The 26,718-nt window shown below is 36.3% G+C and overlaps 1 protein-coding gene across 5 annotated transcripts in view; it reads left to right on the top strand.

The window, feature by feature from the left end:
• LOC137623317 (uncharacterized) overlaps positions 1-25,825 on the top strand; it is a 209,531-nt gene extending 183,706 nt beyond the window's left edge. For 4 of the 5 annotated variants that reach the window (XM_068354117.1, XM_068354119.1, XM_068354120.1 and 1 more), the window contains exons 10-12: positions 15,462-15,884; positions 20,428-20,686; positions 24,301-25,825. In XM_068354117.1, the coding sequence (XP_068210218.1) occupies positions 15,462-15,884; positions 20,428-20,686; positions 24,301-24,420 (802 nt within the window). In that variant the 3' untranslated portion in view covers positions 24,421-25,825. The remainder of the gene's footprint in view (positions 1-15,461; positions 15,885-20,427; positions 20,687-24,300) is intronic. The other variant, XM_068354118.1, reaches the window with a different exon arrangement.
• Positions 25,826-26,718: the final 893 nt, after the last annotated feature.

Genomic DNA, 26,718 nt, shown 5'->3' with positions numbered 1-26,718 from the left:
CACATTAAAAGAAGTTCATGGCACAGTACTCATCCTTTCTATCTTTGCCAAATAAATTGTATGGGTGTGGCATTTTAGTCCAAGTCCGTCCCTCTGTCGTAAGGGATATTTCATTGACGGGTGAATGTATTTTAATGTAATATGGGAGATATATTCATTCTGTGGCCTTATTTTTTTAGAAGAGGGCAGAGAGAAGTGTATGATCAATAAATACTTCTCTGTTTTATTTGCTTCTTATTTGGGAATATATTTATATTTTACATATATTAGTATCAATAAGTTTTTGTTGCATTTCCTTAATAACTACCCATACCGAGTTTGACCTTTAGATTTCAACGGTCATAGAAAAATTTGAATAGGGATTTTATAATAAAGTTTAAGAATTACCTTTAAATTTCACATTCCAGTGCTTCATAGCCTTTTACATAATTGGATGAATTATAAGTATAAAATAATTCTTGTTGATGAGCCATATCAGCAAATGTACAATAGTTAAACTTATTTACCGAGTTTGAAGTCTGAAGAAGTAACAAATTTCATATAAACTTTACCTTGCCTCAGTTTTCACCGCTTAAGAAAAATCCTTTTAACTACCTCTTTGAAGACCCTGAAGCCTTTGCCTTTCCACAATTTTCTCAGCTAGTTACAATATTGTCTTTCCTATGGGAGATATTGTCACTGATTACACTACTTTATTGGCTGTACAGTTCAAGTATACTGTCAGCCATTTACCTTTATGGTTGAAAACTTCTGAGACAGCTTAATTTCAGGTTTTTCTATCAGATTCCTCAAACTCATTAAAGCTTGGGATTACAGTTTATTCTTGAAACATTGAAGCATTTTCCAAGCTGTAAGAGGAATTATATGACTTCCCCTGTCCTTAAAGGTCAAATTGATATGTACCGTATTTCCCGTGTCATAAGACGCACCTTTTTTCACGAAAAATGCCCCCCAAAATCACCCTGCGTCTTAACACGTAAGAAAGAGTCATATAAGGGAGTGTGACACCCTTCAAACACCCAACTATTGACATACAAACTCTCAAACTGACGAGGGATAGAATATAAACCTACAATTATCATTCATATGTAATAAAATCCTTTATTTTTATATTGCACTTCAGTATATATCTATTTTCTCACTTTTTTATATTTAGTAATAAAGCAATATATTGATAATGACTTTGTTGCCTGAGTTATGAAATTATACAAATAGACAGTTGTTGAATACAACCTTGGAAAAAACTTCTGTTTGCTGATTGCAGTATTTGTAGAAAAGTAACTAGACCTAGAATCACATAAACAGTAGCAAGTTATTTCACCTTAAAGAATGTCTAGATTTTTTAATCAACAATTACATTTTGTGTGGAAATTTATAGGTTATATGAGGAATTTTGGAAATATTACTAGAATTTTACCTCTTTAACAAAATTTTATGAACCTTTGGCGATGCTGCTTTCATGTAAACAACACTTGAAACACCAAACACTCTGACTAAACGTGTAGTTATGGTGGAAACTACGACTGGTTTAGTGGTTTCTTATATGAAAATGTAATAAAATTGGGACAATCAGCATATAGGTAATTAATATACTTACACATTTCATAATACAGTACACCCAAAATTAGAAAAGATACTGTGCAAGACAATAATCACGCTTGAGTCACTGATTAGGGATATGTGCTAAGTAGTTTTTAAAATCCTCAATTTTTTTTTCTGAAACTGCCTTGCTAATTTAAGGGTGCGTCTTACCACATGTAGCGTCTTATGACATGGGAAATACGGTATTTTCTGTTTTTTGTGGCAGGAGAATTGGGTGATTGTTTCCTCCATAACATTCAAGTTTTTCATGACAATTAAAGGCTGTGAAAATGAGACTTAATTGACTGATTGAGAATATGGAACGTGGTATTTCTGCAAACTTCGAGATAAATGGTAATACCAACCATTAAATTTGGGAAATGAGAGATCCCAATGGTTTGAGGATCCTTTATCGTGGAATCATCTTTTGAGATGTCTTTTTCTCTTAGCCACTGCTTTTTCCAACTGGAATCATACATACCAGTTGTAAATCATTATTGGGTCACTTTCTGTGACTTTTACCTAAGAGTTAGATTCCTTATAAGACCCAAAGATATCAAAGTTTTCTTTACCATTGCTGCCATATGAGAGTTTGCAAAAGACAAGGATGACCTTTGTGGACTTGACCTTTGTGGACTTTTTGAGAACCCTAAAGCTCTTATCTGAGAAAGACTTGTATTTGTAAACCAAGTTGTTCATGACTTACTGTAATAAAAAATACACTATATCTAATTAGGAAAATAGATTTTTGGGGGGATCTGACCTAATTCTGGAATTGGTGCATTCCTTTTATAGAATTTCAGGGCATTTATCTACATAGTTAAGTCCAAGACAAATTTATTAAATGTTATTGAAGCGGGTAGGGAGAGATTGTTGGCAACTTTTGTTGTATTTTATTTTATGCCAGTTACACTTGTATGGACACAATTTGGTAAGCACCATTAGATATCAAGCATGATGTTAATAAGCTATCTCAATGTTTTGCATCTTGATTTCATACAGTATAGAAAAATAAATTTAAATATACAGTATAAATAATGGCAGTGAAGAGTAGGACTCTTTGGAGGTACAGTAGTGATTTAAGGTTTTATTTCTTCTAAAGAATCACTAATTTATTAGCTATTACCGCTAAATTTGAGTAAAATAAGAAGCTTCTATTGATTGAGAATAACTTTATCAATACCTACTCATCTTAGTGTTATTGCTTTGTATAAATAGTGCTATGTATCATTGCATTTAAACATATAGTATTTAGACTCATTTTGATAAAATGACATTGTTTGTCTGCGTATTTCATAGCTTTGATAAGTAACATATATATACTGTATCTATATTTATTACTAATTGACTGATAATTTTATACTAAGATAAGATTATATGCTGTGATCTTAAACTCACCAGTGAAGGTTTGTGGCTTATTTTAGCCATAGCCTTTATATAGGTTACAATCAAGGAGGACTGATGTTAATTGGATTATATAATAACTAAGTGCCTTGGTATTCAAACTATTTCAGACTTTCATGAGAAACTAGAGAAATTGTTAGTATGAAAATCCTTGCAAATTTTCTAGACATTCATAAGAGTAACTTTGCTATTATATTGGACATTGTAGATGAAATTGATATTCCGTAGAGTTGAATGATGTGCCAAACTTTTTATTTTTTGCCTCCGTGATTGTAATCTATAACAGATTTTGCTTATATGTTAAGAGCTCCTTAAAGGACAAATCTTTAAAAGAACTGTCATACGCTTTTGTACTAATTTTATGAATGTAAGGGGCTAAAGACATGCATTTGTTATGAAATTGTAAAGATAATTAACAATAAAGATATTTTGCATGAAGTTTTCCCTTGGTTTGTGGAATTTTCATTTCATAAAATGGTGGTTTGAGGCATTATTCTAATCTAAATACTTGAATTTTCAAGTATGAAAATAATGGTTAAAAGATTTTTCAGAATGAAATAATGCTTTATCGTTAGCAACATATTTAGTGAATGCTGTTCTAGCTTCTTTGAAAAGGTCAAACTGTGTTTATTGCATTGCTTTGTGCTAGAGGTAAGTGGATCTCCTTCTTTCTTGAATTAGTAGATTTTACTCTGTCACTTTATATTTACAACGGTGATAATTCAACTTTTGGAATTGTCCTTTTTATCGCTTTGGGGATTGTTATGACACCACCATGTCCTCCTCTTCCTCCTCTTTTATAAACTGTGAACTTTGTATGTATGGAATAGCTTTTTAGTTCTCACCTATAGTTTCATACAAAATTTGTTCTGACATTTATTTGTCTAACTAGTGGCCAAATTGGTTTCTGATGATGTTTGTCGTAATACCTAGTTGCTGATTTAAAACAAATTTTAAAAGTTTACTTCTAAATAGATTGCTTGTCTTGAGAATCAGATTTAGCTATTTAAATCATGATCTCCATGACTAATATGAAGTAATTAGATTCACAGAATGATAGAGAGGAGAGACGCTAGTTTTTTTATCGGCTAAAAAATTAATTAATTTTAATTTTACACTATGTTTAGAGTTATGTTGGAAGAACAGCAATAGGTTGAATCTAAAATAAGGAAGAATTGACCAGTAGTAAAGAGGAGAAAGAGTGAATGTCAGAATATAGGACTCAGTAACTTTGTTTGACATAATATTAGAGTATCTGTGTTTTTAAAGCCTCCCAAGTAATGAAAATATGGCATTTTAAATACAGAATTAATGTTAGAAAATGTTCTATTTTTTATAATTTTCATTTATTTGATTTAAATGTGTTTTTAACAAAAAAAAAATTATTATTTTTTACTCGGGTAGATAATTTTGGAATGTATATTTATCCTAGGTATTTAAGAATTCTTGAAGAGGTCCTCATCTTTTTCCAGTATCTTACTACTATGGAAAATTTCTTTACTGTACATCATTAAAAGTCATTCCTAAGCTCAGCTATGTTAATTACTGCCAGGTATTTTTTCTCCAATTTATCATATATTACTTTCTTCTTTTTATAAAGCACCAGCATCATATGTTACTTTATCACCATTACCATTCTTCCTGGTATGTATACTGCAATTTATGATAGTGATAGATTGTGGCAGGTGATGAGTATGGCCCTATTAAAGGATGATGGTTTGTGTGTTGTGTAGGAACAAGTCATGAATCGCTTAGGTAATTTGTATATTCCTAACTATACAAACTTGAGGCAACCACCCTGCTCAGTCCTGAATCGAAATGTCAAAAGTGAAGCTTTCTGACTGGTGAGGGTGGCGATGCTTCTCGCCCACACCCTCCACCAGATATTAAATTACTGGAACAAATGTCTCCAGCTCGTGCTAAAAAAAAAAAAAGACCCTATTAAAGGACTCAGGTTTGTATAGCTAGGAAAAGTACAAATTCAAAAATTTATTTCATTTCTATATTGTTTTGAAAAAAATCGCTACATTAAATATTATATATATACTTCTAAACACCTCATACAACTCTTGAATACTTAAAACATACAAATGATCTACTTGGAGCAAAGTTGGCAAATAGCCTTTAAATATCCAGTAGTGGTCAGCTGTGCCTCAGTTGTATGAAGTAAAGTAAGTCCGTTGTTACTTGGCAATGGTTCTGTTTTTAAAGGATAGTGTTCATTTTTGCTATCAAAATTGTAAACCTTCAAAAGCAGGGAATCATCTCTGTGGAGCCGTTATTGGCAGTATGTGCTGCTTGAGATCTTTTCTGCCTCCGGTGCTGTATATTGGAGCTGGTTATCATCTCATGGAAATAATCTAGTTATCTACCTCAACATTGTAGTCAAAAGGAGGAAAGATTCATTCATTTAGGGTTGTTGTGGCCTGATTGGTAACGTCTCTGCCTGGTGATCGCCAGACAGGGGTCCGAGTCCCACTCAGACTCGTTAGTTCCTTTAGTGTCTGTAACCTTACCATCCTTGTGAACTAAGGATGGGAGTTTGGGAGAGCCTATGGGTCTATTTACTGAGTCATCAGCAGCCATTGCCTGGCTCTCCCTGGTCCTAGCTTGGGTGGAGATGGCGCTTGGGCGCTGATCATTTGATATATGGTCAGTCTCTAGGGCATTGTCCTGCTAGCTTCAGCAATATCACTGTCCCTTGCCTCTGCCATTCATGAGCAGTCTTTAAAACCTTTAAACCCTTCAAGAAGAAACTGCTTTTTAACTGCTGCATTCTAAAACTGCCATTATCACGAGAACAGAATTTTCATCGAGATATTTGTCATTGAATTAAATCGTCCAAGTAAAGTTGCATATTTATAGAAATGGGAAAGCATACAATAGAAAACCAAGATTGAGCTCATAGAATTTGTATGTTGCAGAGCGAAGCGGAACATTGACTTGATTCTGAAATATTTGCAAGTGTAGAATGCCATAAAGCCTTTTGACCTTTTTTATCAACTTGAGACTGAGAGGTCAATAGATCATGTTAAGAGTTCTTAATACATCCAAAGATTTACAAACAATTTTGTAAGATATAGAGTACTGTAGCCCCTGTTGACCTGTTTCCTAACTTAACAATGCCAGATTAAGTTTTCTACTATTTTCTTTTTTAAACCTCGCAATAATAAGCTACAATCGAGAATATTGATAACATGTACTGGTCTGAACAGATATGATTCCCAGACCCTTTCATACATTAGCTTACCCAAGTACAGTATTCAATAATATAAGAATATTGCAAGTAATTTGTTGACGACATGCAAAGCTGCACAGGCAATTGAGACTACTTCCACCAGGTAAAGTGAACAGGTTAGGATTGTATTTTATAAGGCAAAATGGGAAGGACTCTTCTGTGAAGAATAGAAATGCGTAAGATAGTGAAGATGCTGTTTATATCAGAGAACAAAGGGTTTAGATCAAATTTTGCAAGCATGATGGTAAAGGGCATGGACTAGCTGAATTCTGAAATAAAGGTCTTGCTAATGAGTATTCCCTAATTATTAGATAAACAGCTAGAGGTGAACTACTGAGAGAACTATTTTTCCCCTTGAATTGTACCTCTTCTCGGCCCCTCAACCTTGAAAATGAGTCGCTTGATATGGTATATGATTCCGTTATAGTTTAAATATTTATCCAGCGTACGGTATAGTTTTACATGCATCTGCATATGAAAAGAAATGTCTGTTACTTTAGATATTTACCTTTGTAATATTTGTCCATTATTCTATGACCAAATTTCTTTACAGAGGATCAGTAATTGTTGATTGAATGGTGATTCTATAGTTAATTTCATCACTTACTTTCCCTGTGCAACCATATCTTTGAATGTGATAATTTGTATATTCTGCACTTGACATTGCTGGTTGTTTAGTGAAAGGACTTGGAAAATTTTTCAGTTGGTGTTTTACTTCTAAAAGTAGGATACAAGTAGTCAGCCCACAGAGAGCACCTTAGATTCTAAAAATGGATCTAATCTGTCTTTGGACCCTCAAGCAGATAGTTTGCTGAAGAGATATCAAAAGCCTTTCTCTTCATTAGTGGCTTTTATGGAAAATTGGAGTTGTTATTTTTGGCTGAAGTATTTTTTAAAGAATAATTCAACCTTAAACTAATGAATTTTGATGTGTGTGATATACTTAAGTAGAATAAAAAGGTTCGTATCCTTTAGACATTTTTTTCATGTTACACTTAAAAGGTTTGTATCCGTTGGATGTGTTTGTTCATATTACGCTAAAAAGGTCTTTATCCATAAATTTTTTAGAGTCCAGAGTAAACTGGTTTGTATCCATAAAACTATTTTTAGCAAGGGCAGTTTGCTTCAATAGAAAATTCTGTCTTTTACTTTGAAAAGAGAATGTTAGATATAATTTTCTAGTTAAACCCAGCCTAGTGTTAAGACATTTATTCTAATGCCTGTTTTATTTCTTTGCTCATAGCTTGCAAAAGTAATTGTGGATGGCTGCTTTTTAAGGTAAATCATTATTTTGTTGCTGGTTGTTTCTTGAGTATTATGAAAATTAGTTATGAAAATACTGAAATGGTTTTGTATAAAAAGAAATTGCTGGGTAGAGTACATATATCATAACATCTAATTGGTATAATTTACTCAGGTTTAGCAGATTTTGCTAAAGAAATGGAAGAAGAATGGTAGTCTCATATGTGTCATCTAGACCCTCAGCAACTTATTTTTCTCACTGTTATCATTTTCCAATTTCCAATTTAGTTGGACAAAGTGAGAACTTAGGTAGAGCTTTGAGATGACAATGTACGTTGGATTAAAAGTAATGAGGTGGAAACGTGGAATGGTCTGTCACCTCATATCTCTATGATTTACCAGAGGTGTTATCAAGATTGCTGAATATAGGCAAACAATGTCATATTGTAAAATTAAGAGAATCATTTCTTTGCAGTACCATTCCATCTGTTTTGCAAAATCTGTGTTTATGTTGTCTACTGGAGTCTGCTATCTATTAAGTGAAGTCTCATCTAAGTGTTATGAATTCTTCAGAATTACTGTATGGTAATCTTACCATCTGAAAATACTTATGAAATTAACATCTGCTGCGACTAAGTTTTATCTACTGTGTTAAGGTTAGGCCATGTAGAACTTGTCCCTTTCTTTTTATCCTTACTTCTTTCATGCAAGATCAGAATTAAATAGCATACTGCCATCTGTCTTTTATGAAAATTTATTTGTTACTTTGTAATCTTTTGTTCATAAATGTTGCAACTTGTGGCCCAACTAACATGCTAATAATTTTGACCCCTTATTAGTCCAAGATCTCCAACTTGTGTGCCTACTCTCTCACACTTGAAAGATGGCATATTTCAGCATCCTAGTGCAATATATCATCTTCATTAAGAGGCCATTCAGAGCTACTCATGCATAAGTAAATGAAATGGGTCATGATAAAACAAATAAATTTAATTGTTTTAATGCAAACCCATTGTGAAGCAAAGGAAACCAATACTAGGTTCCAAACCTGGAACAGAAAGGGGAAAGAATTCTCTCTCTCTCTCTCTCTCTCTCTCTCTCTCTCTCTCTCTCTCTCTCTCTCTCTCTCTCTCTCTCTCTCTCTCTCTCTCTCTCTCTCTCTCTCTCTCTTTTTTTTTTTATATTAATGACATTTTGATCACATGGGAACACCATAAGCCATCTGAGGTACTGGGCTAAGTTTCTAATAAAACCTATGTATATGGGCAGAATTATTGACCAGGAAGATGTTTTAGTTTATCCGACATGATAGTATCAGAAGATTTTCCTTGATCCAGCAGTTTCAACATTAGATGATCTTATAAACATAAGATTCAGATACCTGTATGAAGTTTTCTCCTAACAATGGGGGGAAGAAGCTGAGAAGTGTTAGTGCTGCTGAGGTTTTCATTCAAGGAACAAACTGCACAGAGCAGCGAGTTGCCTCTGCTGCTGCAAGTATGCCTGGAATTGTGCAGGGGAGAATCATGTCGTTTGGTACCTGGTCCTCTGTGGGTAATGATGCTTAATAGGGTGTACAGTTTGCTTAATCTTTTAGGGGTGGCCAATGAGAAATAGAACATTGTAATAATGTACTACAATAGTAAGGGCTAGGATGGAGGCTATATGAAGAGTCTATTGTAGGCATCTGATGAGATTCCTCATGACCAAGGCTAACTTCCAGGTGGGAGGTATCTCTTCTGATACATAACAATCCTTAATGAGATGCTTAAAAAAGGTTTGAGAGGTCTTTGCTTAGAATGACAAGCTAAACTGTTAGCTGATAGTGATCGAGAGGGTCAGGCTTTGTTCTTGTCTCAAGAATATAAGAAGTTCGCTATCTTTGGAATAGAGGTTTCGAGTGATGAAATACCTTACTGGTCACACCAAGAGTTGAGACAAACCCACTTTCCATGATAGAGGTTTACTGTACACTTCCTGCAGGGTTTGGCCTCTGAGAACCCTCTTTGAAGCACTTGTTAAACTTCTACATGAGAAGCTTTAGTGAGATTAGCCCATTATGTAAATTTTGTGGATTTAAGGTTGTTTTAGCAGTATTCTTCAACTGAGCAAGGACCTTGAGTATTCTAGGGCTATGTTCATAACATCTGGAAACTGGTACTGCTGCGGCCAACAGTGGGTAATTGAGAGCTTAGGTTAGAACCCTGAAGGTTTCGAAACTTCCTTTGTGGCCTTCTTTACCTCCAGAGATCTTGATGTAGGATTAAAACTCATAGTTATGCAATTAGCCTTGGGAACTATTAAATTATGGACCTAGAAGAGATGAGTGGTAAAAGATATCAAATATAACTGCTCTTTTGCATGAGCTTGTGATCTCCTTTTGTTGTTTAACTAACTCTAGGAAGAAATTTATCTGTTGAATCCAAGGCTCATAAAGACCTCAGGGGTCAGAGGCATAGATAACTCTAGATGGGTTCTTGAAGGTTGTAACCTCCTCCTACATTGTAAAATTACTGTGTTAACATGGAGGACAGATGACTTCCTTAAAAATTGAACCTTCTTTATTTTGTACTGTAGAGATATTCTTTAGAAGGGTCAACTTGTGATCGAAGAGAAATTATGTTTAGAACTATTGAAAGTTTCTTGGGGTCAGGTGTTCTTCTTAGAAGGTTCTACTTTCGATAAGTCTATTGGATAATTAAATGGCTTATATCAGCATAGTCACTCCTCTTTTTGATTGGGTCTAACCAATAGCAGTTCTTTCCAGCGTAATTGGTACATCAACATCATATAAGCATCCATTAGGCTATGGGAGATCGTGGATTTGGTCACCTTGGTTGGATATGTTCAATTTCAGAGGCTTATAGGATGATTTCTTGGGCTGTTGCTTTGGAATATTTTTCTTTTAAGATAAACCCAGAACTTAACTTTGATGATAATCTAAACCTTAAACTAGGACAGGCATAGTACATTTTCCATTGTCAAGTTCAAGTTCATATTAAAATTTGCAGGGACAAAGTAGGTAAATCAATACCCTGAGATGACTTCTGCCTCCTATTCATCCTAGTATTGCTCTCTCTCACACAAGAGAATGAAAGAAACAGAAGGCAACTGTTTCTCATACACTGCACAGTAATGACTAAAGTTGGTACAGTCATGATCTGGCTGCCCATGAATGTGGATGAGTGCTGTAAAGATGGTACATGTCTAAGCTGGGTGTCAGCTGACAGCTATTGTCACAAGCACAATTTGGCTGGCAGTGACTATAGAAAAGGATTGCAAAGTATGCAAGAATTTGGGCTGGCTGTCTTGAGAGTGCAACAGATCATTGTAAAGTTGGCAGAAGCTCAAGTTGGCTGATGTTTGTGATGTATAAATTGAATCTGAACTGTGAAGTAGGAGTTGGATGGACAGAAGGAAAAGGGTATTTGCAGATGAATGAAATGTAGATACTGATAAACAGTAAGGTACCATTGTAAGAGATCATCCATTAGTAGGTTGGCCAGGGCACCAGCCACCCATTGAGATACTACTGCTAGAGAGTTACAGGGTCTTTTGACTGGCCAGATGGTACTACATTGGATCCTTCTCTCTGGTTACGGTTCATTTTCCCTTTGCCTACACACACACACACACACACACTGAATAGTCTGGCCTATTCTCTGTCCTCATACACATGACAACACAGATTACCAAACAATTCTTCTTCACTCAAGGGGTTATTGCGCTAATTGTTCAGTGGCCACTTCCCTCTTGGTAAGGGTAGAAGAGACTCTTTAGCTATGGTAAGCAGCTCTTCTAGGAGAAGGACACTCCAAAATCAAACCATTGTTCTCTAGTCTTGGGTTGTTCTCTAGTCTTGGGTAGTGCCATAGCCTCTGTACCATGGTCTTCCACTGTCTTTGATTAGAGTTCCCTTGTTTGAGGGTACATTCGAGCACACCATTCTATCTTATTTCTCTTCCTCTTGTTTTGTTAAAGTTTTTATAGTTTATATAGGAGATATTTATTTTAATATTGTTAATCTTAAAATATTCTATTTTCCTTTTTTCCTTTCCTCACTGGGCTATTTTCCCTGTTGTAGCCTCCGGGCTTATAGCATCCTGGTTTTCCAACTAGGGTTGTAGGTTAGCTAGTAATAATAATAATAATCTATACTACCCTGTGCAGTAGAAACATGGAGACAATAAAAATGCAAGAGATTTTGAAAAGGGGAAACTTCAGAGTTGTTAAAGCTGTGTAGGAATATTGAATTATGTTTGAGGAATTCGTGTAGATAAGTAATGTCTAGACTTTAAGATAGAGTGTGACCTAAAAGCTTGAGATGTTTGTACCTGTGATAAGAAGGGAAGATGAACAATGTGCGAAAAGGTAGATAAAGATATAACAAGAAGGTAGAACCACAGGAAGTAAGGAGAAAGGAAGTAGATGAAGTCCTAGACCCGATAGAAATGTGAATATAGAAAGATTGTAAGTCAAAGAAGTGGAAAAAATTCATTTCCCATCTTAACTTCATAAAGACAAGATGTATCTTATTCTCTGAAGAACAATAGCCAATGTGAGAACAATAGGTTTGGCAGTACCGTAGTTCTTTAGTAACTGTAACTTTGTTTATCGCACATGTTTTTTCACCTGATTCTGAGGTCTAGATGTTTTGCAAGGTATTCAAAGGGTACTGAGAATAATGGCCAATCAGGTCACCTGTGGCACTAAGAAACTGGACCCTATTTGTGTCCCAAATAAGGTTAATTAATTGACTGCTTTTCCGAGGGTTGTCCAAATCTGAAACCTTAATTGTAAAGTTTACTTCCTTAGAAGAGTTAGCAGTATTAAAAGTGAACTCATCTCTAGCCATAGCTGATTATGCATTAAATTGTTATCAGGAAAACCTGCAGTAGGGGGTTAGTTATATACCACTTTCTACCCAAAGGTTTGGTTGGTGATTTTAATCTTTTAAAAAAAATGTGATTTACATCTTCCCTAGTTCGCTACCTCCTGGTGTTTAAGTTTCAGAAACCTTCCTTTCTGTGTATAGGCAATTAGAATAGTTTCAGAAAACTTCTTGTCTGTACAATATATGCAAGCAGAATATGGAAGCAAATGGAATTTTAGAGGAATAAGCTCTTGTAAGTCTCCTCACATTTCTTGAGGATCTTTGTAGCATATCGTCAACCCATACCCATGTTTCCTTTTAGCCTTCTACTTTACCTCTGTTCGTTCCTGCTTCATTTCCTCCATCTTACTGCCCATCCTCTCAAATTGACTTCAGAGCATTGGGTAGTAGGTTAGCCAAGCACCAGCCACCCATTGAGATACTGAATTACTGCTAGAGTTATTGGGTCATTTGACAGACCAGACAGTAGTACATTGAATTCCTCTCTCTGGTTATGGCTCATTTTTCCTTTGCTTACAGATACTGTACACCAAATAGTGTGACCTATTCTTTCCACATTCTCCTCTGTCCTCATACATCTGACAACACAATTCTTCTTTGCACAAGGGGTTAACTACTGCACTCTAATATTTCAGTGGCTACTTTCCTCTTGGTAAGGATTGAAGACTCTGGGTATGGTCAGCAACTCATCTAGTAGAACGACACTCCAAAATCAAACCGTTGTTCTCTAGTCTTGGGTAGTGCCATAGCCTCTGTACCATGGTTTTCCACTGTCTTGGGGTAGAATCCTCTTGTTGAGGATGCAGTCGGGCCTACTATTCTATCATATTTCTTTTCCTCTTATTTTTGAAGTTTTTATAGCTTATATATAAAAGATTTATTTTAATGCTGTTATTGTTTGTAAACTATTTTATTCCAGTTGTTCATTACTTCTCTTGTAAGTTATTTATTTCCTTATTGCATATCCTCACTGGGCTAGTTTTCTCTGTTGGAGCCGATGGGCTTATAGCATCCTGCTTTTACAACTAGGGTTGTAGCTTAGCTAGCAATAATGATAATAAGAATACTGAATGGTTTCCTAGTCCCTATTGCTAAGAACATAATCTAAATTTATAAATCTAATCCATTCTGTAGCTATGACTAGACATTAGTCTTATACTTTACCTGTGTTCAAGACTTCTTCCTTCCTTCTTGCTGTAACTACCTTTATAGTCCAAATTTATAAATCTCCGCAATTTCCCTCTTGCTTGATAGGGTGTAATTTTGAATTCTGGACTCTATGTAATTCATAGATGTTGGTCTATCTATCTACCATGGCACTTCTCCCAATTTGGGGGTGGGGCGGGTTTAGCCGACATAAAAAAAGGAACAAATGGGGACTTTTCTTCTCTTCGTTCCTCTCAGCCTAACGAGGGATTCAGCTAAGTATGGTAGATGTGGGTTGTTGTTGTTGTAGATTGCCTGGCCCTTACAGCCAGGCACGGGCTCTTGCACACTTGCAGCCCGTAGGTGTTTGTTGGGTTTTGGGGTTTGTAGGTGATTTAGGTTATAGAATAATCTGCAACTTTTATTTGTAGGTGGTTTGGGATAGGATGTGGGTTAAGGATGATCAGCAACTTTTATTTGTAGGTGGTTTGGGATAGGATTTGGGTAAAGGATGATGAGGAGCTTGCTTTTCTTACTTTAGAGGCACCCTAGCCTCTTTTTGGTCAAAGGAAAGGAAGAAGGTGACGAAGGGGAGGATGCTTGGCTACCGTCGTTTAGTTGGAGAGAAAGAATTACAGAAGTAAGTCCCGATGAGTAGAGGGGCTTGGGAAGGAGTTTGGAAAGGTTTAGTTAGAGGTATTAATACAGGACAAGTAAAAACCTTCCCAAGTAGCTTGAGCTCAAGTTTTTAGGATGGGCGATAGTATAGTTTCAGCTGGATAGGAGAGCTGAAAATGAGAAATTGGTTAACGGATATTAGCGGTAGAGAAAGGGTGGAATAAACATTCCTCTACCTGAAAATACTAGAACAAAAATAAAAATAAAATTTTAGTTGTTTATTATGGTCGTTAATGAGATGTTTATGTACTTTCAGATTTAATGTTTAGTTGAGGGGGATTCCTGAGACTTAAATAAAGAGAGAAGAGAGATAGCCATTGGGAGAGGAGGTGAAAAGAGGTAAAGCATGGTTTAAGTTAGGTTATTTAAGTTCAAACTGGTGCTGGTATTACGTTATCTAGGGGGAGGGTAGCTGCGGAGAAAGGCTGAGAATATATCAACATTAGCAATAATGTGTTCTACAATTGTCTCAGTTACAGGAATGTTGAGATTGAAATCATGTCTTAGTAGGCTCGTTTCTTGATAATTCAATAGGTAGTGTTTCAGAGGTTTGTCAGTTAGTTGCTGACAGTTGTTGCACGGTCTTTCAGGTCTCTGTTGTGCTGCTGGGTCCTCGTAATTATCAATGATGATTTACCAGTTACACAGATATCCCAGTCGCAGTCTGCAAATAATGACTGCAACTTGGCGCTGGATATTTCTTGCAAGTGGGTACGGAATCAGGTTTGTTGCTTTGATGTACCATTTGGCTGATCTGGATCCATCAAGGAAAGCTCGCCTTACTTTGCTAGTCTTTTGCATGTTGCAAAAGGCTGTCGTTCGTTTCTTGATGGTTTTCAGTGAAGGTTGAAGTATGATACTGATTGTCTGGCACATTAGGGCAGATTTGGCTAGGTGATCGGCCTCGTCATTGCCATTGATTCCATTGTGACTTTGGATCTAATTTAGGGTTATTTGCCTGTTGTTACTTTGGTGAGCTAAGGCTAGGTACTGTATTACTGTGATCAGGTAGATGGTGAAAGTAGTATATGTACTCCAAAGGAATTGTTTAACTTAAACACAGAAGCCTGTGTAAAAGTAATAGAATCTGATGCTATGTGGTATTGTTCATTTGCTTTCTGTATAGAAAATGTAGATGTAAACTTGATCAAATATATGCAGTAATTAGCTAATGGCATTCTTTAAATATAATTGTTCATGTGGTACCAATTATGGAAAATGTATTTGTACATTATAACTTCTAGTGTAAACTTACTAAAAAGTGTATTTGTTTTACAGAGAACCATTAAATATGAGGTCTATGCATGAGGCACTATCAGATTCTTTAGAGAATTTAAGTCCTGCATCTTACAATCTTCGCTACTCTGTACGACCACGACATTTCCAGCCAGTTAACTGGTCCAGAGATAATTCCCCTGATCCATACAGTTCTTCAGTCCGTGTAAGACACAGAAATTGGAGTGGTGCAAGTAATTCTTCTGATTATACACCGGAGGATTTAGACCCAATGCCTTTGAATTCTGAGGGTGTCATCATGCTTCCTAGAATCCGTCGTCGTAGTGGTGGTAGAAGAATTTTTTCTGAAAATAATTCTTTGCAGCCAAGTCACACTTCTAGCCATTTGGATCCTTTTAATCGTTCTTTTAGTGAAAATATCTTAGAATCTCAGGAGACCAAGGCAGATTTTACAAACTCCCCAAGGTAAGCATTAATTTTTACTTGTCTGTACTATAGCCTAATCTATTTAACATCAAATGTATTTCTTATGAATTGAATTGCTAATGAGCAATACTGTACTATTACGGATATTATTGTTAGAATTGATATTATTATTATTGATAATAGTATTGGTTGTACAGTAGTCATAGATATTGTTTATTCCTACATGGATACAAACATCTGAGTTATTTGAATGGGTTACTCTCCGTTTGGTTTTATACGACTAAACAATAAAAAGAGGAAAAAGGGTTCAGTTGCAACCATAATAGGTTACTTAGCAACTCTACTGCTGGGAAATGTTATGTTGTGCTCTTATTTTCTACGATCACGACCTCCGCTATATTACCCTAATACTGTAGTACTTTTCGTGCCTTTTGTGATTTTCATTGTGATTATGTCTAGTGTTTCTAGTGCTATGCAGACCTGCCCCAGCTATGATGGGTGCCTTTGTGGCACCTTTATGAAGACGGTTAAGGTTGAACTACATCCCCTTTGCCCTTCATGCCATGGTAAACAATGTTCTGTGGAATCTCTATGTGATTATTATTGAGAGTGGCCATCCTCCCAGAGGGAGAGGTCCTGTCTAATGAAATGAGCCAAAAGGGATCGTTCCCCTCCGAATGAGAGGCTTTTCAAGGCTGACTGCAAAACAACTTTCTGGACACCTCCGAAAGTCATCAGCAGCAGTTTACCAAGCCAAGTGAACAGTCTTCTGTGGTTGGTGTCATATGGGGAATATTGCACTACTCAAAGCCAATATTCCCCTGATTGAGAAATCCTTTTCTGTCACTGCAGATAAAGACTACTGCTTGGAATTGAACTCAGTTTTTGAACTAGAGGGGCTTGATAACTCCTCTTCATGGGACTTCTCTGCTCACGTTGGAAGTTTTGAACAGATTTGCCCATCTCGGGAGCTTAAACCTTCCTCTTGGAATGTGACGAAAGTTTTTAGGTTCCTTAAAATAGTTCCCCATGTACCTCTGCCTAAAGCTCTGGACAGAAACCTTACCTCCTTGTCTTACCCTCAGTCAAGAGAGTGAGTGAATTACAGTCTATACTACCATGCGTTGCATTCCAAATAGTTGAAAGAACTTTCCTTCTTTTTTGTTCCACAGTTTGTGGTTACAACAAAAAAATCTGGCTATACTTGACTCTAGATTTGACTCACAATCTCGTCTCTCAAAGAGGTAACTGATGTTCCATATAATCGGTTACTCTGTCCAAAAAGAGCAGTCGGCAAATCTCTGAAGAGAACGGCCTCTCTCAGGCCTAAACTTCATAACTTGTGTAAGTGTCAGGGAATTCCGAAGACTTTTTTTCCCTGGTAAAGATAGTACTGCTTATTTGTGATTAGGTATGGTAAAACAAATTCAGAAATTTAGAAATAATGTTTAATTACAAATTTTGATATATTAACACCTCTATGGATTATGAAATTAAAAGATACAGTAGATTATTGAAATAAGGAAATAAGCAAATAACGAACAACAAAAATATTAAGTAACTTATCTGTCTGACACCCTTTTAATATCAATTACCAAAATAAATCACCATATGTCTTGTTACGAATAAATACCTCAGCAATTGCGCAAGAAAAATAAACCTTACAACACTGTACATAACACAATTTACTGTTCATGGGTCTCTATGAAATTTATCATACGCTACACCAATTTGAATGTCAGATTCAGAGTCACTTATATAACGTATGCTTCAATGTAACAACGGGAACCTGTGATAATAGTTCAAGTATTTTCAAAAAGTGCAGTAATTGCTCTGGGATTGTTTAAGGTCATGCACTGTTTCCCCAAGGGTTGAGGATTACCCTAGCTGAAAACAAAAGGAAAGAAACATACCTTGTGAAATTTAACTACACTTATGATTAACACTACACTTATTTTAATAACTTAATTCGTAAAGAATTTTAATTAAATACGCACTTATAGACAATTTTAAATACACTTTTAAAGACTTAAAAAATTTAAAGATAAACACATTTCACAAAAACTGATATAACAATATTCTGTATAAACACAGGCAGTTAATCCACTTACTGCACGGCTAGGTGATTATAACGTGACTAAAGAAAATACCAAATTTATTTTTCCTAGTCTATTATGGAATGGAAAAATACAAGGACAAAATCGTTAACAGAAACTTCGCAAATACTGTAACTTCAAATCCAGTCAATAGATGGTGTTACTGTACTAACATTATGAAATTCCCTGACAGTAAGCACAGGCTGCTTCAAAAAGAAAGTATCTAAGAACACACTTTTTCTTTTTGGTTGCATGAGACCATTATGAGAGCACCAACCACCTGATAAAATACTACCACTAGAGAGTTATTAAGTACAATACTTTAACTGGCCAGACAGCACTACATTGGACCCCTCTCTCTGGTTACAGCTCATTTTGTCTTTGCCTACATACACACACACCGAATAGTCTGGCTTAATCTTTCCACATTCTCCTGTGTCCCTATACACCTAACAACACTGAGGTTACCAAACAATTCATCTTTGTTTAAGGGGTTAACTACTGCAAGGTAATTTTTCAGTGGCTACTTTCCTCATGGTAAGGGTAGAAGAGACTTTAGATATGGTAAGCAACTCTTCTAGGAGGACGACACTCCAAAATCAAACCATTGTTCTCTAGTCTTGGGTAGTGCCATATCCCTTGTACTTTGGCCTTCCACTATTCTATCTTATTTCTCTTCCTCTTGTTTTTTTTTATATAGTTTATATATAAAAGATCTAATCTGATATTGTTAATGTTCTTTAAATATTCAAATTTCTATTATGTATTACATCTCTTCTAGTTTATTTATGTCCTTATTTCCTTTCCTCACTGGACTATTTTTCCCTGTTGGAGTCCTTGGGCTTATAGTCAATAGATGGTGTTACTGTACTAACATTATGAAATTCCCTGACAGTAAGCACAGGCTGCTTCAAAAAGAAAGTATCTAAGAACACACTTTTTCTTTTTGGTTGCATGAGACCATTATGAGAGCACCAACCACCTGATAAAATACTACCACTAGAGAGTTATTAAGTACAATACTTTAACTGGCCAGACAGCACTACATTGGACCCCTCTCTCTGGTTACAGCTCATTTTGTCTTTGCCTACATACACACACACCGAATAGTCTGGCTTAATCTTTCCACATTCTCCTGTGTCCCTATACACCTAACAACACTGAGGTTACCAAACAATTCATCTTTGTTTAAGGGGTTAACTACTGCAAGGTAATTTTTCAGTGGCTACTTTCCTCATGGTAAGGGTAGAAGAGACTTTAGATATGGTAAGCAACTCTTCTAGGAGGACGACACTCCAAAATCAAACCATTGTTCTCTAGTCTTGGGTAGTGCCATATCCCTTGTACTTTGGCCTTCCACTATTCTATCTTATTTCTCTTCCTCTTGTTTTTTTTATATAGTTTATATATAAAAGATCTAATCTGATATTGTTAATGTTCTTTAAATATTCAAATTTCTATTATGTATTACATCTCTTCTAGTTTATTTATGTCCTTATTTCCTTTCCTCACTGGACTATTTTTCCCTGTTGGAGTCCTTGGGCTTATAGTATCTTGCTTTTCTAACTAGGGTTATAGCTTAGATTGTAGTATGATCATCATCATCATCATCATCATGATAATGATAATGATAATGATAAAAGTGTCACCATGCCCCCCCCCTCAAGCACATGATTTCCTTGGACTTGCTTCAACCTTAGAGTTCTGCATGAACCACTCAGTCGCCTAAGTGCTTAGTGCGTGAGTCTGGAGGAGACAAAACACCTTCACAGGCCACATCTTGAAAGATTGCACTCATAGGTCTGTGGCATTTTTTCCTTGCATTCTATCATTGCACCTCAACAAGTGATTTAACTTGTGCTCTTATGGGACACCTAACCCTTTCTCACAGCATCAGTTATTCTGTGCTCTTATGGGACACCTAACCCTTTCTCACAGCATCAGTTATTCTCTGCATTATAAGAGTATGAAATGGGGTTATTACTTGGATCTCACCCAAATGCTGGTAAGAATAATAAGTTGGAGACTTCCTCCTACCCAAGGAAGACTCCCATTTAAACGACTCAGAAGGTTGTATCCGTGTAGGAATAAACCCCTAGCTATGCATATCCGAGTCATTTAAGCAAAGGTCCCATCTTAACTGCCACGCAAGTCTTGACCAGGATAGAATGGGACCTGTAGCATAACACATAATGCTGCCCAGCAGTAGAATTGCTAAGTTATCAATTATGGTTGCAACCAAACCCTTTTTCTCTTTTTATTGTCTGGACGTAGAAAACCAAACTAGCAGTAACCCATTTAAATGACTGGTTTGTATAGCTGGGAAAAATACAAGTTATTAGGAAATTTGTAGTTTTTTCGCAATGAAATTTATCACATATATGTTATTTAGAATGTAAAATAGATTTGTATTTTACTATGTAGGTTTTCGATTGATATAGAACATCTAAGAGCAGAATTGGGGTTCATTATTTTTTATTTTCCAGAGATGAAGTGTTTGACAAAGAAGCAGTGGTAGATAAAACATCACCTGACAATTCCAATTTCGATACTGTAGACAATCCAAAAATAAGTTGTGCAATGGAAACATCCAAATCAAATGGTGAAAATCCTGATGTAAACATGAATCAAACAGTAGACTGTGATAGTGAGGAAGAACACCGTCATTCAATCAAGAGGCAGTTATCCTTTCCTTCAACAAATGAAACCCTGGCCAAAATAAATGATGTGAAAAAATATTTACAGGTATTTATTTCCATTTTTTTTTAAGCTACTGAAAACTGTAGCGTCTTTCACCTCTCATGGTAAGTAAATCTTTTGCCACATTAGACTGCTCAGTTCTGCATGCATTTTTATTCATTTTTATTTGGCCTTATTTTGCTGTATTCATTATCCAAGTAGAAGTTCAGAAATGTGTAAAGGATGGATAGGTATACAGAGAGAAAAGGAGGAAGGCTAAGAGCCATGTTGCAGGGTCAAAGGAAAGGATTTGTAGTAATGAAATTAGAATTTATCCACAACCAATGAGGGAAAGATGTTTCACTGCAAATTTCACGAAAAAAGGTTGAAGAAACCTTACATTCGAGGTTTATCAAAAGTGAAGCATAAGAGGTTGAAATTAAAAATTAGAAATGGGGAAACAATGGAGGCAATACTTGAAAATGTAATGCATAAGGAAAATGGATATGAACTAAAGAATTATTTCATGGCAGAGAAAAGTAGGGTCAGGGACACTGAAGATTTTACAAGAGCCCTAGGAAAGATGAGCAATTAAGAAGCTCTAAGACCATCAGAAGTAACAAACATTTTCTTAACAGGAGAGTTGTCATATGTAAGCTTAAAAAAAATTTTGGCAGCATGATGAAACTAGAAAAGCACTCTGAGAGTTCAGACCTCTGCCATGGCAGCTCATTTCTTGAAACCAGCTTGTCTTTCCCAGAATCAATTTAGAGCGTAGTGTGTGACAACCATGTGCAAACTTGGTGTTAAGGTTAGGGTTAATTTGGTCCTTGACCTTTACCGTACTTATTGAGCTAGGAATTTCAAATTTAAATTACTTCAGTCTCAACATAATAATTAATCGCTAAAAGTTTTACTAATCTATGAGTAAAACTGGGCCAGGAAGTTGTTCACAAACAGACAAACATGCAAAAACACAACCTCCTTTCAACTTCATTTGCGGAGGTAAGAGGAAATAAGATATAAAGAATAGGAAGATTATACAAAAGTTACTTATAAGGACAAGAATGCAATAAAGTTTGGAAAGTACAGAAAAAAAAGAAGATTATTTTACTATCCAAAGAAACTACTGTAGCCTATTGTACATACATACATACATACATATACCAAAGGCACTTCCCCCAATTTTGGGGGGTAGCCGACATCAACAATGAAACAAAACAAAAAAGGGGACCTCTACTCTCTACGTTCCTCCAGCCTAACCAGGGACTCAGCCGAGTTCAGCTGGTACTGCTAGGGTGCCACAGCCCAACCTACCACATTATCCACCACAGATGAAGCTTCATAATGCTGAATCCCCTACTGCTGCTACCTCCGCGGTCATCTAAGGCGCCGGAGGAAGTAGCAGGGCCTACCGGAACTGCGTCACAATCGCTCACCATTCATTCCTATTTCTAGCACGCTCTCTTGCCTCTCTCACATCTATCCTCCTATCACCCAGAGCTTTCTTCACACCATCCATCCACCCAAACCTTGGCCTTCCTCTTGTACTTCTCCCATCAACTCTTGCATTCATCACCTTCTTTAGCAGACAGCCATTTTCCATTCTCTCAACATGGCCAAACCACCTCAACACATTCATATCCACTCTAGCCGCTAACTCATTTCTTACACCCGTTCTCACCCTCACCACTTCGTTCCTAACCCTATCTACTCGAGATACACCAGCCATACTCCTTAGACACTTCATCTCAAACACATTCAATTTCTGTTTCTCCATCACTTTCATTCCCCACAACTCCAATCCATACATCACAGTTGGTACAATCACTTTCTCATATAGAACTCTCTTTACATTCATGCCCAACCCTCTATTTTTAACTACCCCCTAACTGCCCCCAACACTTTGCAACCTTCATTCACTCTCTGACGTACATCTGCTTCCACTCCACCATTTGCTGCAACAACAGACCCCAAGTACTTAAACTGATCCACCTCCTCAAGTAACTCTCCATTCAACATGACATTCAACCTCGCGCCACTTTTAATTATTAATAGCTGATAAAAATCTGAAATACTGAAGTCATGCACCTAATGGTGAAGTGTGACAAGTCATACTTGGGGGAGTACATATTCTTGAAATTTGGCTTCGCATGTGTATGTTACATAATCCCCACAAACTAGATAGTTGACTATTATTAACTTTTTGTATTAAAATATGTGTGAAAGATATTTTTAATATTGTGTGAATGATTTACTAGAATTTTGTAAGATTACATGAGTTTTATAATTTTGTCTTTTAGAAATTAATTTTTCTTAATCATGCGTTTATATGGGTTGCCAGTTCCATTGCAGAGCCACATAATCTAGATTCCATACAGTATGTTAGTTCTGCTGTCAGATGTAGTGTGTGAATGATCACTGACATCTGGTAGTGAATCCAGTTTAATAAGATGTTTGCCCTATGGCCTTGACTTATAGGGAAAGGTGACATTGTTGAAATTGCGGGTCGTGTCACAAGCGGAAATCAGTTTTTCCCCCAGAAACCTTAACTGATGGTTCTGGAAGAAAGCACCACTTCAAAAGATACGAGTTACTTTACTCGTCAATAGCAGCCCCATAAGTGCCTAACTACCGCTTCCCATGTTTTAAGGCCCATGGTGTATGGCTGCTATAAAGGGTAAATCAAACATTTCAAAAGGAAGCACAGCCAAGAGGGAAATTAGCTGGCCTAACTGTACCATGCAAGGATAGCATTTTCCCTACCACGAACTACCTGCCAATCAAACTGTGCCAAGGACCAGGGACTCCCAACTGATAAGAACCTTTCAAACAAATCATTGTCTCATGGCAGGCAGGTAATTGAAGCCTGTGGTCTTGACAATAACTACTGCAATAAAGGAAGATTGACACTCATGAAACAAACATCTTTGAAACTTGTAAGCTTCCATCATTGAGAAACTAATTTAAGTTGAAGCAGGCTATCTCCAGGGCCTATCCAATGGCTCAAAGAGATCTAGTGTGTACACTACAGTCCATGCTGTGTTTTCATCCTTGTTACTTGAGAATTTTTTATGTATTCATTGGCGTTAATTGTGATGCTGGTCATAGTTTGATACTTGGAAGGGATCATGGTGTATCAAGTTTAATGTTAAAATGATTATCTTTAATTTTTCTGATGACCCTTGCAAAGGTTTTTTTTTCAAAAGCAAATTCATTGTGAATGATGGCAGTTAGACTTTTATCTCAAGGTACTCATAGGTATAGAGGCATTATCAGTGAAAAGATTTTGTTTGTGTTTAGGGTGTATATGGTCATACACCTCATATTGTAGTAGTTATGCTCTTAGGCTGCTGTTTACTCCCCATGATTTAAATCCTATGCTAACTTCAGCTACAACTCAGGCAAGATAATTCATATTGTTTATTGTGTTTCTGCAACCATTTAGATGAGAAATTTTTATGCATGACATATAAAGACGCAACTTTAAAGTTGTATACTTGGAGATCCAGTTGTGAAGTTTTTATATTTTCTTAACCTTTTAGTCAGTGAATATAATAATACTGTGCCAATTTTTTTTCAAATGAGAGGAAAATCAAATGAAAAAAAGCATGATTTTGAATGTATGCTAATATTTCTTCTTATTGAATACCTAATATTTAACCATCCTTCTTTTTCAGGTACATGATTCAGATCCACAATATATAGAAAAGCTGCTGAGAGTCGAAAGTTTTGTGAACAAAAAAAAATATGAGGGAAAGCGCCGAAAAAAGGACGAATCTAGCAGTTTAGATTATTGATGATAACTTGATATAGCAGTGATAGAAGTTATTACTCAGGTTTGCAAATTTGTAGTTTGTTACAAATACTGGTTCTTATCTCAACATGGAAATAATTTGAATTATCAGGCCAGGAAATCCTCTCTTGGATTGATTTCCATTGGGACTTTACTGTTTCTCTCCAAAAGGAGTTAACCCTAGTTACTAGTTCAGGTGGTGTAGGTCTATAATCAACCTCCATTCCATTGCCTTTCAGAACCAGTTGCCTCGACTGCAAAATCCCCTCAAATTTACTCTTGTACACAATGGCATCAATTTCATCTTCCAAAACCTGGAAATAGCTTATAACTTGGAAAAAGACTATAATGTCAGAAGCATAGTACAGTATAGGTATTGAATTGTGGTAAATACAATAAAACCAAAATTTAAAGGCATTGAGAATAAATCCCAGATAGTTTTTAAAAATTGTCTTCCTTACAGCGACGAAAATATTAAGAATTTTAATAGAATTCTTCCCAAGTTAGTAGTGCATAATTTTCTCATTGATAAAGTACAAGTTCATTAACATGAGTTTTAGAAGTGTGAAAGTGAACAAATCTTCAATTTTTTTCTGATTGTTAGGTTGCACAAATTATAACCATAAAAGTGGAGATTTTATTTTTAAAATTTTAATCATCTTTTATTTGTTTACTGAGAGTTTGCAATGTGTAATCATACCAAAACTGGGTTTTCACAAAGTAAGGAAGTTTTAAAAATGTGTTATTATACAAACAAGCTGTTTTCCTGATGAACCACATTTAGGTAACTGACAACATTAATCACTTAATACACCAAGAAAGAAAGCTTATCAGCATCATGTTCAACAACCATACACATACGTGCAACATTTGATTTTATGTTAGACACACAGTTGTGTTTTCCATGGTTAATAGGGTTCTATTTTTCCAATTATTATTATTATTATTACTAGCCAAGCTACAACCCTAGTTTGAAAAGGAAGATGCTGTAAGCCCAAGAGCTCCAACAGCTCTCTCCAGGTCTTTTTCCAATCCTTTTAACACCTTTTTTTCTGGGAGACATGACTAAACCATCCTAAATCACACCAGTCAACCCATTAACCTGTGCTGATCCCTTTATCATTTGGGAGGAACGTAGAGAGTAGAGGTCCCCTTTTTGTTTTTGTTTCTTTGTTGATGTCGGCTACCCCCCAAAATTGGGGGAAGTGCCTTGGTATATGTATGTATGTATGTATGTATGTATGTACATATTTCCATATATTCTTCCTTTCTTTTCTTCTTACACTTCATATACTACTTAAGAAGTCTATCTCAATAAATCAATTTTTTATTTAATTTTCCCTCAATATCTATAATCCACCTCCTCCAAAGAGGCAAAGAAGGTATATAGGTAAAACTATGAATAGGTGTTTTATAAACATACAGTTTTAAATATTTAACTTAGCCGGTGAATATATAGCTGCAACTCTGTTGCTCGACAGACAAAAAACTGTACAAAAAAACTCGCCAGCGATCGCTATACAGGTTGCGGGTGTGCCCATCAGCGCCAGCTGTCGGCCAGATACCAAGCTCCATGTAAACAAAGACTCAATTTTCTCTCTGTCGACGTGTCGACAAGACGTACTTTACTCGCTGTTGCTAACTGGAGTTTTTCACATCATCTTTGGTGAAGTACTATATTCTGGTTTTGAGCTTTCGCTGTGCAGGGTTTTTCTTCAAATAAATCCTTGAACTCTTTTTTGTATCGGATTCATTGTTGATGACTTAGATCGTTTTTTGGAATTTTCCCTTGACCAATTCAAAATGGCTGACCTTTCACAAGTTCCCAAGTTTAGAAAATGCAATGCTAGGGACTGTTCTAGGCGTCTTCCGAAGGCTTCTCTCGACCCTCAGACTGTTTGTTCCAATTGCCGGGGTAAAACCTGTCAATTGGAAGATCGGTGTGAGGAGTGCGTGGGCCTTTCGGAATTCGATTTTATCGAATTTGAAAAGTACACACGCAGGCTAGAGAGAGATAGAATTAGGAGAAGTTCTTCTAGGTCTATTGATGTTTCCTCTCCTCATGCCCCACAACCTATTCCTTCCCCTGTAGTGGTTGTTCCTAACCCCCCTCCTAGCACTCAGGAACCATCGATGGCTGACATGATGCGTGCCATCCATGCCCTGGGGGAGAGAGTTGAGTCCCTTGCAAGTGACCGCAATCAACTCATGGCGGATGTTAAGGAGCTTAAGTGCCAAAGTGCCGCGGGAAGTGATAAAGTGCCAAGTGAAAGTGTTGTGAACAGTGTTGCGCTTGAGGGTT

Source organism: Palaemon carinicauda, chromosome 30, assembly GCF_036898095.1.
Source record: "Palaemon carinicauda isolate YSFRI2023 chromosome 30, ASM3689809v2, whole genome shotgun sequence".
Taxonomy (NCBI): Eukaryota; Metazoa; Arthropoda; class Malacostraca; order Decapoda; family Palaemonidae; genus Palaemon; species Palaemon carinicauda.
The sequence above is the reverse complement of the archived record's forward strand: the minus strand, read 5'-3'. Positions and strand labels throughout refer to the sequence as shown.